General features: G+C 41.7%; 2 protein-coding genes across 3 annotated transcripts; both read right to left on the bottom strand.

Moving 5' to 3' along the window:
* Positions 1-5,356: 5,356 nt before the first annotated feature.
* Positions 5,357-5,969, bottom strand: LOC4329783 (photosystem II 5 kDa protein, chloroplastic). Its single transcript, XM_015768377.3, has one exon. The coding sequence runs from the start codon at positions 5,894-5,896 to the stop codon at positions 5,537-5,539; it is 360 nt and encodes a 119-aa protein (XP_015623863.1). The 5' UTR covers positions 5,897-5,969; the 3' UTR covers positions 5,357-5,536.
* A 368-nt stretch (positions 5,970-6,337) lies between these two features.
* Positions 6,338-15,272, bottom strand: LOC4329782 (uncharacterized). Of its 2 annotated transcripts, XM_015767071.3 has the most exons (18): positions 14,924-15,272; positions 14,636-14,827; positions 13,354-13,509; positions 12,532-12,825; positions 12,062-12,279; positions 11,902-11,976; positions 11,730-11,796; positions 11,128-11,450; positions 10,464-10,697; positions 10,196-10,383; positions 9,869-10,004; positions 9,667-9,775; positions 8,648-8,750; positions 8,364-8,550; positions 8,173-8,271; positions 8,014-8,072; positions 7,052-7,157; positions 6,338-6,940 (listed from the first exon to the last, which is right to left on the bottom strand). In XM_015767071.3, the coding sequence occupies exons 1-18, from the start codon at positions 15,144-15,146 to the stop codon at positions 6,776-6,778; spliced, it is 2,934 nt and encodes a 977-aa protein (XP_015622557.1). In that variant the 5' UTR covers positions 15,147-15,272; the 3' UTR covers positions 6,338-6,775. The 2 variants fall into 2 exon arrangements, with proteins under 2 accessions (XP_015622557.1, XP_066163371.1); XM_066307274.1 differs by lacking the exon at positions 14,924-15,272 and having other exon boundaries at positions 12,532-12,730; positions 14,636-14,804.
* Positions 15,273-15,311: the final 39 nt, after the last annotated feature.

The raw sequence follows: 15,311 nt of genomic DNA, 5'->3' as shown, positions 1-15,311 counted from the left end.
TACATAATGTTCATATCCTTAAGCTCTAAGCATATGCTAGATCAAGGCAGATCCCATCTCTCCAAATTAAGTATAGCTACACAAGTACTATAAAGCTACATGTGTGTACTGGCAAACAGTATGCTTAGCTGCTGTTTTGTGCATGCATCGATCCGTATGGCATCGCATAAAGCAATCTAAAGGCGTTATCTTGATTTTTGGGGCTTTGGCTTAATTAGGTGCGTCTCTGTCGTCGTTTGCGCTGCATCATATCGACCGGCTTGAAACGCAACAGGGGAACTTTGGATAGTGTGTTATATATCTCACCAACCTGATCGTGAAGCTTCCAAATTAATCATGTGTCAACAGGTCATCTCGAGATGCATTGGAGCTGGAGATTTCAGATTTGTGATAAGATAGTGTGGTTATGTTGGTATTAAACAATTCAGCATAAAAACACAACAGCATTTGAGGTAAAGGAAGAATATTAAGCCGATGATTAAATTGTGGGTCTAAATTATGGCAGTATAGATTAAAGCAAAGAGTTCATAAAGAAATACAATTTAAAATATATGATAATCAAATAAAGTTAAATTAAAAGAAAAAAGAAAAGTCAATGTACAACACAATATGGTACTAATTGCAATTCAAAATTAAAAAATAAAGCCATCAATTTTATTTCAATATGAATTCCAAATTAAAATCACCAACATTAGAAACAAAATAAATAGATAAATAAATAAATAAATATGAAAGAAAATGTAAATTTTGCATTGACAGTTTTTATATAAATATCTGAAGTTACAATTAAAATACCAAAAGTATAGTCCATGTAAAAATATTAGAGTTATTTTAACTATAAATTGAAAAAATAAAACATTAATTGATTCCACTGAGAAGTTCATAGAAAATGTCTAAAACACTAAGAATTGGTATAAAAAAATTGCAAACATTACAAATTTGAACAAAAGAGTCCATACCGATACCATTCAATGGAGAATATAGCTGAATCTTTAATATGAAAATTAGCAATTGAATTGCCATGCAAATTTCATAAAATTTGTTGAATGTTATAATCTGAATATAGATTAAATATATTAATGAATAATGCATGTTAAACATGAATAAATAAACATAGGGAATAAATAAATTACATGTTAATTGGAACATCAGGCATAAAATATATATATGATCAAGTTGGACCAGAGTTTAAAGTTATATTGTCATCTTTTAGTATTTTCCTTTCACAATAAAATGTGTAAGTATATCTATTATGTATGAGAAATTTTGTAATGTGCTAGCCGTGCAATCTGCAAGGTCACCACTCTTGCTTTGTCAATCAAGTCGGAGATCGGCTTGGCACAGAGAGGCGCAGCCGATGGCAACGGAGGCCGGCTCGATGCGAGAGGCGCGGGCGGCGGAGATGGAGGCTGGCTTGGCGCGAGAGGCACGGCCGGCAGTGGAGGAGGCGACCTAGGTGTGAGGAGGAGCTGCCAGTGGGTGGCGCGGTCTTGGACACACGAAGGCTGGCCGGCAGGGGATGCCGGTGCAGGGGTCCCACATGTTGGCAGAGCTTGTGTGGTGGTGGAGCATCGGTGCGTCAGCCGTGCATTCGCAGGTGGTGAGCGGCGGGTGAAAACCCAGTCCGGCCTTGGCCGGACCGACAATGATGGTTCATTTCCCCTCCTGAGGGCGTTGTTGCTGTCTCACCCCTCAAGGGTGATTGCCGGGCGAAAGCCCAGTCTTGGCTCCTTTGAGTCCCGACGGACGGCGGCGGCGGTTTTTCCGTCGCTTCTGTTCTTGAAGACGTTGTTTTGGCATCCCCTAGGGGACGATCTCATCTGTGTCCCTTTGTTGGTTTAGTGGAGGTCGGTCACGCTTAGCGGCGGTCGGTCCGGTGCTAACCTTCTCCTGGGCTTGTGTGTTGGCGATGTCGGTATGTGGGTGGTGGTATTTTTTTCCTTTCGCCTGGTTACGACCCTCTAGGGTTGTAATCTTGTAATTTTTTCCTGCTCTATCAATAAAACTTCGCACCGTCTCGTGCGAGTCTTTGGAAAAAGAACCAAGATATTTGCAATTGTTGCGTAGCTAGCGTTTTTCCTGTGTGTAAACAGAACAGAGGGTGCAGATCGAAGAACTAAGATATGTGCATGCTGTATAGGTACATATATGCAGCTGGCCGTCAGTCATCAGACGTAAAGGTATTCAGAGAAAACAAAATGGCAAGTATTAGACTCAAGAGTGCTCGAGAATACTCTTGGAATAACACATGTACACAATGTCCCGTATAGGAAGGTCAGTACAAATTTGTCCGGCGTGCATATGCTTTGTTGGAATCCCATCGATGGATCGTTTCATCGATCGGCTCCAGCTGAATGCGTACTTTTTTCTAAGAACTTTGCATTGCCTAATTAATTCTAAATCCTGCCCTGGCCTGCAAAGCAACGCTGCAACTTTGAATATATGTAGCTGGAAGAATGTTCGGCGCCGTACGTGAAGTGAACTTGTTAGGTATACACGCTACTTGTTGAGACACAGCTGACACAGTCGTAGTAAACTAATCGTTCAACAGGTCAAACGTGTCGTACTGTTAGGCCGTTAATTAGGCTAACGTATGTGGATGCTAGGGCCCGTTTGTTTGGATGTGCATGCCATACTGATACGGGTAGTATAGTGGTCATGCATCCTTTTAAATGTATGATTTTTTGTTGTGTGAAGATTGAACTGATTTACATGAAAATTCAGAAAATTTATGTGTCTGAACTCCGAAGGTAGTGAGATAGATTGGGGGAAAAATTGATGATTTGTCATTGAGAGTTGTTTGGTGTTTGATCGAGTTCAATTCTAGTACATAATGGTATTACGTTCAGACGGGATGATACCTCAGAGGTATCTTCTATACCTGGGTATCATCCGATACCTATTAGGTACCAGACAATACCTCAGAGGTACCATCCCGTTCGAACGGGGTATCAGCTGACATCTATCAGGTATTAGGCGATGCCTCTGAGGTATCATCTAGTCTTAACCGGATACCGTACATCTTGTAGCATTTCCCTTCTAGTAGCATACTTTTCGGACAGAGAAAGTGGAACTATTTAGCCCTCTACAATAAATCTCATTAAAGCCTAAACTAGGATAGCGATGTTCAATTGGGCATATTGCATACTCACTCTGTCCCATAAAAAACAACATAATACTGGATGTGACACATACTAGTACTACGAATCTAGATATACATCTGTCTAGATTCATTGTACTAGAATATGTCACATCCGGCCCTAGATTTGTTTTTTATCGAACGTTCCCTCCCTATGTCTAGTTATAAGGACTTTTGGAACAGTGTAGAGTTAAACATTTTTCAAGTTTTACTATCGGTGAAAAAAAAGGAAACATAGATTAATTTCGTAAGAATATTTTTACTATTAAATATGTAACTCTTTATTCTTAAAATAATTTATTTTATAGATATTATTTGTTAAAGTAGTATATTAAAGACCATGTCAATAGTGTTGTATATATATTTGTACGTGGAGGGAGTAGCAACAAAGTTGGTGGCCACAAGATTGGCAAATGTTGCCATGGTCTCTCAAGGCCTCAACCAAACAATGGTCAAGTGTGTAACTTGTACTCTCTCCGTCGTATAAAAGAAAATCTAGTATAAAATATGATATACATTCTAATACTATAAATCTATCTAGATTTATAGTACTAGATGTACATCTCGTATTAGGTTTGTTTTTTAGAAACGGAGGGAGTACGTATTCATTTCGAGTAGAATCTAGAAGAGATATATGTTATGTAATACAAACAAGGCTTAGAGCTTGATCGATGGGCTCCTTGAGGCCCTGTTAGGCATAAGAAATAAGTCTATTTGACATCCCTTACTTCTTGCCCAGGTTGAATGGCCCCCTCAACTGTAAAATCGGATATAATATTTTCTCATCTTTAAAATCTGGTGTAAATCGTCTCTTTCGGTGATTTCAGAAATGGTTTTATCCTAAGTGGTGCTCATGGGACCCATACCTGTCCGTGAGAAAAAAATAAAAATTAACAACTCCACATGGCAGTCATTCTAATATTTTGTGTCCCTTCCCCCTTCTCGCTCTCGCCAAGAACAAAAACTCAGTGGTGCTGAGTGGATTCTCTCGAAAGGAATCTTACCGCATTAGCAGGGGAGGATTCAGCGTGGGTGCTAGGGGGACTCGAGTCCCCCCTACCCCGCTGGATCACCATTGATAGAAGTGGAGATGAAAGGGAAAAAATAGGAAGAAAATGAAGAGTAGGGGGACTGAAGAAGGAAGAAGGAGATGAGTCCCCCTTAAATCTTGTTCTGGATCCGCCCCTGCCCATTAGCAGCAAAAGATTTTTCTCGTTTGGCTTGACCAAATTTGTTGCCATGGGTTCAGTTCTTTGCTCGCCAATAATCCGCAGTTCGTCGTAATCGAGACCATGCGAGAGGAGTCACCGGGATTTCTCGTCGCACCCTTTCGATTGGCCGCAGCTAGGATCGCAAGGTTCGTGACCCCTTTCGATTGAGGCGGAGCGCATCGAGGAGCAGCCCAGCGCGCGTGCGTCGCATTGGTCGAGCGAGACGCGAACAAGAGCGACGGGGTCGTCATGGACTCCGGCGGCGGAGACGGCGTCGGCGCCGTCTGCTTCGGCGCGACGCTTCACGTGCACGAGCCGCTCGCACAGGAGGCGACGCTACGGTAGTGTGAGCTCGGCGTGGTCGACGCGAGCAGCGGCGCCGACGCCGCGAACACGGGGTTCGTCTGCGGCGGCCGCGACCTCGCGATCGATGATCCGCTCCCCCTTCCTTGAGCTCGTGCGTCCTCTCTTGCCACCGCAGCTTCCACGAGCTCCTGCTCCGCCACGACCTTGTCGAGTCCCCCGTCTCAGAGAACGAGGACGGAGCTGGGATGCCACCACCACGGCCTCCCCGAGCTCCCGCGTCCTCCTTCCACCGGTGGCCGACGAGAGAGATAAAAAGAGAAGAGAGAGGAAGAGAGAGAGAGGGAAGAGGAGAGTCTATGACATGTGGGTTCGACACGTCAGAAAAACTACTTTCCAAATTACCTAAAGGGTTAATTTACACAAGTTTTGTAAAATGGGGGAAACGTTATATCCGGATTTGTAATTGAGGGAGACAATTCAACTAGTTTTGTAAGATGGGGGAAACGTTATATCCGGTTTTGCAATTGAGGGAGACAATTCAAACAGGGGGCAAGAGATGAGGGAGGTAAAATAGACTTATTTCAAGGCATAAATGTGACAAACAATGTCTGTTTTTACTGCGATTTATGCGTGAATGCGTCAGCCAATGCATGTCCTACGATACATGCGTGAATGCATGTGCAACGCCAACGCAACGAACGAAACAAGAGAACGTACGGTTTCACCTCGAATTCGCAATGATCATCATATTACAACAACTTGATTTCGATGCCATCCATGGCGACAGTCTAATCAGAGCTCGAATTTTTAATAGACAGGAGATTAAAAAACCGTACATGTATTTACTGCATCCATAGCCCCTCTTCCCTCTAACCACAGCTCAGTTGTGGCAGACCTTGGCGGTGGGCATGGTGACGCAGATCTGCGCGTACTTCTTCTTCGCCTCGGGCGTCCCGCGCTTCACGTCCGACTCGGCGAACGCGGCGCTGGCGCCGCTGGCGCCGGCACCGATCGCCGACAGCGCGACGGCCGCGGCCGCGAACATCACGGCGCGGCGGCCCTCGGCGCCGGCGCCGCCCCTGCACCCGCACCCCTCGCCGCAGTGGTGCGCCTCGTGCTGGCACTCGGCCCTGCCGGCGGCCGCCCTCGCCACCGCCAGCGAGCCGCGCCGCGGCGCCGCCGCCGCCGCGCGCCCCGGCGCCACGGCGGAGAGGGACGCCATCATGGTGAGCGACGCCATTGCTGCTGCTGCTGCTGCTGCTGCTTCTTCCGCTGCTGCGTGTGATGCGGTGAGCTGGGTGGTGGCGGCTTTTGGCGGCGCGGGGGTGTGTATGCTTGGTTATTAAGGTGAGGATTTCGGGGAGGGAGAAATGCCTTATCCCGCGTGGGCGCCGCTCAGCCAGTGGAGAGGAGCCACGTGGCGGTGGGTGGTGACGTGGCGGGGCGGGAGGGGGGCGTGGCTGGATAACGCGGGATGTTTGGGTGGATTCGGATAACGAACGGGCGGACCGCACGGAGGCGATCAACTGATGCAGTGAGCCAGTGAGGCAGTGATGCTTCCACTGGTCGTGGTCTCGTGGGGGCAAAAGCATAGCTCGCCGTGAAGGATTACGCCAAGTTACAAACATGCGATCAGTAGTAACTACTCATTTTATTTGTCGAGCGATAGCAGAGCAAGAAATCACAAAACAACAACATTTACATACAAAACCGGTAGTGCTAATCTTGCTTAGAAATCACTCAAGTTACAGCAATTACCATTTGGAAATCTTGAATCAATGCAGGAGGCCAATCTCTGCTCGCCTCCCCAACACTACACTACTGCATGTTTACAAACTGAGCGAGCCGTGAAATATATCGGAGGAAAAAAATGCGTGTTGACGACTACGGTAGCCGTGAGCCCATGAAGACAAACCTGAACTAAATTCTCGACGAGAAAATTTTCTATGCTCCTAATGCTCTTACATGTAAAGAAGATGATAACTGGAACCATCTAATACAAAGTTCACCATCTACTAGCTAAGTTACAAAACTTGGGCAGAAAAATCGAAACCACGCCCAAAAGTTAAACTCTAACAAAACTGAAAGTATAATGTCGATCTCCAAACAAATGGAACAATTACATAACTTTCCTTGAGCTTAGTTGCCGAGATGAGACCTCAATATCTTTTGTGAATATATTTGTGAGGGCGAAAAGCAGCAACACAAAAACTACTTGGGCACTCACGATTCCGAAATGGCTGATGCTATTGCCAATTTCCATCCAACTCCCCGTATTTCGAACCTGTGGGTAAAATGAAGAACATTTGGCTTACAATTTTCTGTACAAGCAAGAGCTACAGCACAAAGTACTATAAAGGATAATTCAAAGTACACAGGGGAAAAGAACACATACCAGGAAAAAGAAATGAATCGTCATTACATCAGACAGCAGTATTACAAGGAAATAACAGCCCAGCCGTGGTATACGTACAACCTTGGTTATGGCACTAAATGTACATCTGCAATAAGTCGCAACATATGAATCAGCTTAATCACAAATTGCATCTAATCTGGTGGCTCATCTTTGTTTATGTTTTCCTTTACTATTATGCTTCAGAGTTCAGAGTAAGGAATAAAAAGGAACTCTAAAACAATCTTAAACAGTCCACTAATAACTAATTTGAAGATTACGCATCTTATATTAAATCCCATTAGGATATCAAAACGAAGGTAAAATCAAACACGGTATATTATGAACTGCGGAACAAAAGCATGATGAAGGAATAAAGGCAAATATATATGTTGTCGCTACAACAATTAATCTTCTCCAAACTCTAAATATTGTTCTTCAGATAGCTTATCGCGCACAAAACAAACAAACGTAGAGTGTGGATACATTTTTTAGTTTCGCTAAAAGTATGTATTCTTTTCTTATTTTTGAATCTTAAAACATCACCTATTTTGCAACAAAAAATGATTCAACGTTATATTTTGTGAAGCGGATGTACAGAAGTACAAAATATGTTCAACGTATCAACTTATTTTATCAGCCATTCACCGCAACAGGGCCGGAGGCTGTATAGGGTCATGAGTGTACAGATGTACACCCAAGTTCCTTTACTTCAAGTCAAAACTATGATATTTTTGTTGGGTATACATAATATAATTTTGGCTAAATACCTGTCTTTTCACTAGAAACAACAATTTTCAGCTCATCATATCACATGTAGAACTACTTTTTCATATTTTTTGCTAAAAAAAATTCATGTTTTTATGGAGTATTTAATCGGTTTTGTACACCCATGACAAAAATCTTGCCTCCGCCACTGCACCGCAGGATGGTCCAATATCATAGTAAACACTGAGAAAACTTACATGACAAGCATAAATGGAATGAACAATTTGAAGATAAGAAGTGCTGCCATCAGGAACGGCTGCCAAGGAAAGAGGATGAAAGACGATCAGTAATAGAATAATAGAAAAGAAAACCTAATATTATAGAGAAAGAGGAAATCATAAGACACAAACACTTACACTAAATATTGTAATGAACCGGTACACAGATGAAATTTCAAAGCTTGCAATACTCGCAAAATTCCCAGTTCCAAAGAACGCAACATTAAATAAGATCGTCTGCAAAGGCGGTAAGATACAGAATGTATTGAGTATTTTACATAAATCATAGCAACCCACAATATAACAAGGGAAAGAGAATGTCATCTTACAAATAACAGAGGGATTCGTAGATCAGATAGTTGTAAGCATCTTTCATCATAGCCGAAAATTGAGCCCTCCACAATGCTACTACGGCGTGCAGAACCATTTTGTTCTGAGCAATACAAGTTGGCAGATTCCACAAATATCCATCCCATAAGTACCATTGCAAAAGCACTATAGAAAACCGCTTCATAGCTGCAGATGTCAAGATTTGATGATATATGAATATATGAACATTACGGCAACCAGAACTTGATATATGTGGACACTATAAGAGAAGTTAACAGCATACCCAATAGAGAGCAATAGAAATGGAGGAGCAAATCCCAAGAAGATAGATGTAAGGCGAGATAGAACACTTGATGGTGAAAAAAGTGGTAGCACCATAGCAAAACCTGTCAAAACATAATCAGTTAAAGCACAAAATCAGTACAACCAAAACTCTTAGAATTTTAGCAAGAGCAATAGACCAGGCCATAACATTAACTAAAGAGTAAAGTTGGCCTGTGATTTCAGACAAATCAATTCATATTTAAGCTGCCAGATAACTTTATTTAGATGAAAAAATCTTTGTTAACTGATATATACTTTTTAGAAGATAAAATGACTCTGACTAAGGTCACGGCAACTTCCAATAGGTTGGGATAAATTAAGTTTTGCTTCTTTCTGTGTACCGTGTATATTGGTATGACTCTCCCCTGCTGTTACCCTGAAAGAAGGTGGTTACTGAACATCGTCTGGGGAAGTTCTCAATTCTGTGATATAATTATCCTGATTAAATGGATCGTTGATGCATAAATAAGTTTGCGCTCCCTTTTAATTCCAAGACATGTGCATAAGATTAAGAAATTAAATGACTGTTGCCTTCCATTTATACCACATTGGAAAAGGTGTATCGTTTATTGATGAGAATAATAACGATTATTTAGCTAGGGCAAAGAAGGGGAAAAAAAGGAGTGAAAACTGCCTTGAGGTTCTTGGATGTCTTATATTTGGGAAAGAATTGATAAATCTAGAACGGCTTAGTTTGGAATCAGAGGTACTTCTGTTACAACAATGCTATGTAATCTGAGGGAATATTTATAGTTGTCAATGCTCTGAACAAACCATATTCAAGCTTGGCGCAATGTGCACGCATGTTAGGAAATTGAACTACTAGAGAAGATTATCTGTTAAAGAGCCATTTTCACTTGTAAGTTAACATATCAGATATGGCCCTGAAAAACTGAAAAGGGACATGGACAAGTCAACCAGGGAAACATTGGAGAAATTAGCAGCAGAGATGAGAGGGTGCAGTTGATCATCACTTACCAGCTATTAACCAGTTGATCATCTGGTGCAATGGGTGCAGCTGTTTGTTCTGAGACCGGTGCGAGGTCGATATCCACACCATTATAGAAGATATCGCAACAAATACAACCTAAAGCATTGTAACAGCAGTCAACATTGTTCCAAAATATTACTTCCACAAAACAAATACCAACATCAAGAAAGAATTGCCTGCATTTTTCACCTGAACAAAAAATAGCTTAGAGAATTGAGGATCCCGTTTATTTGCTCGAGTAAGATATAGCCAAAAGTTGTTATTATTTGTGGCCATCCATCTCGATGCCATTGCAGTCAGTATTATCAAGGCCCCACTAAAAATTCTGCATATAAAAATTCATCAGACCAAAGTTTCAACCAAACGCTCGTAATAATTATAAAAAAAATAAGGGCTACCAGCTGCATTAACTCTAGAAAAGAGAATTTTATATGACAGAATGAACACGCAACTAATATTGACAAAATGGAAAAAAAAAAGGAAGGGGGTGGGGGGTTGTCGGCCAAAGAAGCATACACCAAGTTGTTGTTTTCTGGAATTTCAGCTGGCATCAATGTGAATAAAGATAGGAACCAGCATGAAAGCCACACATAGACTGCAAGTGCAGAGCTAGCTTGTATAAATATTGCAACACAAGATGAAGCAAGTATCCCAAGGATCAAAAAGCACCAAGTATAAAGCTTCCTATCAAAGAAGCTCATAACCTGCACAGAAAGCATCGAAATTCATGCCAAATCTAGGTAGTCCTCAAACGCTTCGGGTGCCAATAACAAAAGGTACATACCAGAAACTCCAATATGAACAGCGCAATGACTGAAATGTTCAGAAGATTCATGGTGTACTTGAATGGCATATTAGATAATTCTCTCCATACTGCCTTGATGAATTCAAAATTTTGAACAATTCTTGTCCAAAGGAATATTGTCATAAATAAATAAGCATGATAAAGAAGTGGAGATTTCTCTAAAAGTAGTATAATGGATGAAAAACCCATAATGAAGCATCCAACTATGTATACCTGCAACCAGGAGAGATGAGATAGACCAAAATAGTGTAAGAAAAACACATCAGGATTAATAAGAAACACACACCAATAAAATTCTGCAATATCGAACAGCAACTTTGAACAGTTCACAACAATGAACTAGTATCAAGCCTATACTGTGCACAGAGTTCTACCAAATGCCTGTAGCTCTAGACAGCAGCAAACCTCTTAAATACAATAAGAAGTTTAACAGAACCTAAATTCTGATATATTTTTTAAAGAAAAGGTTCTTGGAAAAATGGATAGAAACAAACATACTGAAGTTGGAAAAAAAATGTTGACTACACTCCAGATTGAGTAATCTGGAAAAGATAGCAACATAAAAATACATGCATAACACATCAATTTTAGACATAAACTCATTAAGTGAAGAACTGAAGGTCAGGTAGGTTGGCTATCTTACTTTCACAGAGGTGTTCTTAGCATACACTTGAGTCCTTTTTTGAAGATTAGCAGGAAATGATGTATAAGACTGTAGCACATGTAGAATGAGGTTCACCATCCATCCAATATATCCAAGGGTAATTGTTGTCATCAACATGAACCAGTCATATGTTTGAAAATAATGGAGACCAGCAAGAGCCATACTTCGGAGTTCTTCAGAATGCTTCATGGCATTTTCATAGTCCTTTGCAGATATAAGATCTTCAATTTGATCAAGGACTAAAGAATAGTTTGCCAGTGGCTTAAAAGGCTTGAAGTAGAGTGAACTTGATTGTTTCATCTCTGAGACAGGTTAGGGAAAACATGTTCACGAGTATGAATATGATCCACCATATCCATTTCGGAGGCAGTATAATGTTGCATAAAAATATAGAAAGTAATTGACATGATATTCACAGGCTCACAGCTAGTAAACTGTGGGCTTCAACAGCAGATTAATAATTATATAGTCTCATCAATAACTCACTTCAGCAGGACAGCAGGAGACCATCAAGAAAAGAATATCCAAGGACCTTAGACAATTGGAGTAAGCAAAATTTAAATCATGTTCTGAAAGGATACGTGACTTTCGAAGAAACTGATTAAGAATTTGCTTTGTGTTGGCTAGAACCGCTTCAACTTCGTCAGCCTGAACAGAAATAATGGGGAAATAAACAGAAAATCCAAAAGAGCAGAAAACAACGGAAGCATAAACATATTTTTTTTCATAATATTTCAGTGTTTATTATCTGACCTTGCTTAATTTCAAATAATGCGTAGGTAAGCTTCCAACAGAATTCAGCGGGCATGGCAGACCCACAAGTGTAGCCTGCAGTTTTTGTAAACAATTGAGGATAAAAGCAATTATGCTGAAGGAAAAATGATAATATGTTTGCCTAGGGAAAATTTTAAACCATTAGAGGAGATATATCAGCCTGGTTAACATCCACTCTTTCAAATCCTTCGAGGGCCCAATCCTGTGGTGTGGGCATATCATGTTTGTGGTCATCAACAAACCGAAAGCCATCATCAGGTTTGTCTGTATAGGCCAAGAACTTTGGGCTTCTAATTCCAGCCCCCCACGCTACAAGAGGAGTATCAGTGTTTGATGGGTGTCCATCTCCATGGCTTCCTATCAGTAGAACTTTGAGTTATATTGACATCATAAATAATGTATAACATGGTGTAACCTAATATGAAAAGAATAAGGCATTGCTATTAGTAGCAGGTAAAAGACAGTCACCATTCTGATGAGGCTGTCTCAGGGAAAGTTCAACAAAAATAAGTGCATTAGAAAGTATTTAGATCTCATGTCATGAATTGTCAAACCATATAAGGCTGGGTCATTGAAATTAATTGATGAAACCATTGTGAGTATGCGTACCTTTGTCACTCATTCCATGATCCGCTGTAAACACGTAAGCAGTCTGGTTATCGTTGAAGTAGCTTTCCATGAGATTGTACATACTTTCAGCTATTTGATCTACAACCTTAACGTTGTTAAGATAGATGTTTGAATAGGGTCGATGTGCATGGCCGTTAGTATCACAACCCAGTAAGTGCAGAAATATGACCAATTTATCCTGTAGGAGCAATTGTCTCAATTTAGCATCCTCAAAAGACCTGTTGAGAAGACCTTGAAACTGGTCAAATGACCAATGATCCAGGAATGATGCATCTGCAATCAAGGTCTCAGAACAAGTAAACACAAGGTTCCAAAGCAAACCAAATTCAAAAGGTAGAGCCTTGATGCTTCATACTCTGCGATGTTTGGTAAAAATACTTTTATTTTTCTTGTGGACAGGTAAATCCCTTGTTATTTTTCTGGTGGACGTGTAAATCCCTTCTTGTGAATTTTTACAAGTTTGGACCCATGACTTGTACAAAAGCTTGCTGGATTCATCAATAATAGTTGTGAGTTTTCATTTTTTTTAAAAAAAAAACTCTAACCAAAACTAAGAGAAGAGCTATAGAGCCCTTTTTCCATTTATTACACATTATCATCATTAAGTCTGCCGATAAACTTTTAGAGTCATTGGAATACTCCGAAAAGGTGTGTGTTACAACTTACAAGTAATGAGTAGGTACAAAAAATTTCTAATTATGTCAATAAAAACAGAAGATGATTCTCTGGAAATCACAAAAACCGAATGGAAATAAAAAAATATATAATTCAGCAACCTAAATGTACTGCATTAAATCTGACCTGTCGCAAAGTCTTCATATTCATGGGGATAAGTACCCCAGGTACTGTGAGGTAGGCTGCTGCAGAATATGGGAACAATATCTGGACTGCCAAACGAGATAATGTGTCTACTTTGATTGAATACAGAATCAAACTCAACAGGATTGGCCTTCCATCCTGCAAAAAAGTAATAAGAAAATTTTGTGAACATTACAGACATTTGATATGGAATTAAAACATGATTCTCTTAAAACATATCATCAATTTCTAAATTATGTCTGAACGGACCGTGTATCCCAAATTTTCAACACAAAATAGGTCCTTAATAAATCTCAAGTAAAGTAGCCCACAGGCCACAGCCAGCACAAGATAACCTAGGATATCAATGGGTAGAACAATGCTCACAGTTTCTACAACTGAACAAATACCAGTACATGAGTTTTGACATGCCATGTCAGCGGAAAACTAGTAGCACTAATACTATAGTTGTACACTGACCACAGGTATCAGCGGGAATGGTTGTAAATATTATGGTAAAGTTCAGTTACAGCAAGTTTAATTGAACTTTACCAGAATATTTAGAAATTCAAAGAAAAAATGAATATGTAACTGGTAAGGGAATGATTATTTTCTTAGCCTTTTTCTCTGAACACCACAGAAAAAGGCTAAGAAAATCAGCCGCTAAGTACAATACTGCAAAATAGAAGTTAACCTATAAGCAAATTATATTTAACTTTTCTAGAAGAAGCATAGCTACTAACAAGGATTCGCTAAATCAGAGCCAATTAAAGGTTTCGGCTACTCTGAGCACCATGCCACCGGACTGCATTCTAGTCCTACTGAACTTGCTCTAGCAGTCTAGCTAGCACTGCAGATACCATCTTTGGTGTTTTTTCCTCTATGGTTTGGACCACCATAATCTATGTATACCATTTATGATATGAACTAGGTAGTAACCCATATATTTGAATTCTTACCGACTGACATCCTAGTTGCATCAAACATGAAAAATAACCAGTAGCGGCACGCTAGAACTAGAGCTGAAACTTCTCTGAGTACCATGCCACCGCATTGCATTCTAGTCCTACTGAACTTACTGTAGCAGTCTAGCTAGCACCGAAGATACCATGTTTGATGGTTTTCCTAAATAGTTTGGAGTTTGGACCACCATATCTGTGTCTACCAGCTATGACATGAACAAGCTAGTAATAACCCCTACATTTGAATTCTTACCAACTGACATCCTAGTTTGCATTGAACATGAAGAAATGGCCAGAATTAGAGCTGAGATGGGATGGCACACCTTTGGTGACAGCACTGGGGTCTTCATAGAAGCCGGCGATGATGGCGACGTGGCCTGGCCTGGACTCCGTTGGCGGCCGCGCGTGGCTGACCCCCCACCTGCCCTTCTCCTCGATCACCCCGCGCAGAAACGGCGCCCTGTACCTCCCCCGCTCGTCCGGCTCGAAGAACTTGTCCGCCCTGAGCCCGTCCGCTGCACGCACGCAACCAAAAAATCCTCACCAAAATCAAACATCGCAACCAAATCGGGGGGTCACAATCGTCGGGGATGAGTAGAGGGGGGACGCACCGACGAGGAGGACGAGGCGCTTGGCGGGGGGAGCGGAGAAGCGGGGCGGCTCGGGGGCCATGCCGTGGACGATGGGGGACTTGAAGTAGATGTCGAAGATGCTGAGCATGTAGACGGCGTGGAGGGCGACGCCGAGGACGACCAGCCACCGCTCGCGCCGCCGCGTGGAGGCCGACGGCGAGTGCGGCTGCGGCTGCGGCTGCGGGCGGGCGCGGCCGGCCATTGCTTGCGTTGCGCGGTAGGCGCCGACGCTGCCGTCGCGGTGGTGGATCTGGGAGATCACCGGAGGAGCGGGAATGGGGGTGTTGGACTGACAGTCTGACAGTTGGGGCAGGTTTGGACTCTGTTTGCTTCTCGCAAGTTTTAGCAGGTTTTAAATTAGGTTGTG

The sequence above is a fragment of the Oryza sativa genome, chromosome 2, assembly GCF_034140825.1.
Source record: "Oryza sativa Japonica Group chromosome 2, ASM3414082v1".
Classification (NCBI taxonomy): Eukaryota; Viridiplantae; Streptophyta; class Magnoliopsida; order Poales; family Poaceae; genus Oryza; species Oryza sativa.
Note: the sequence above shows the minus strand (reverse complement) of the source record. Positions and strands in the feature narration are given on the sequence as shown.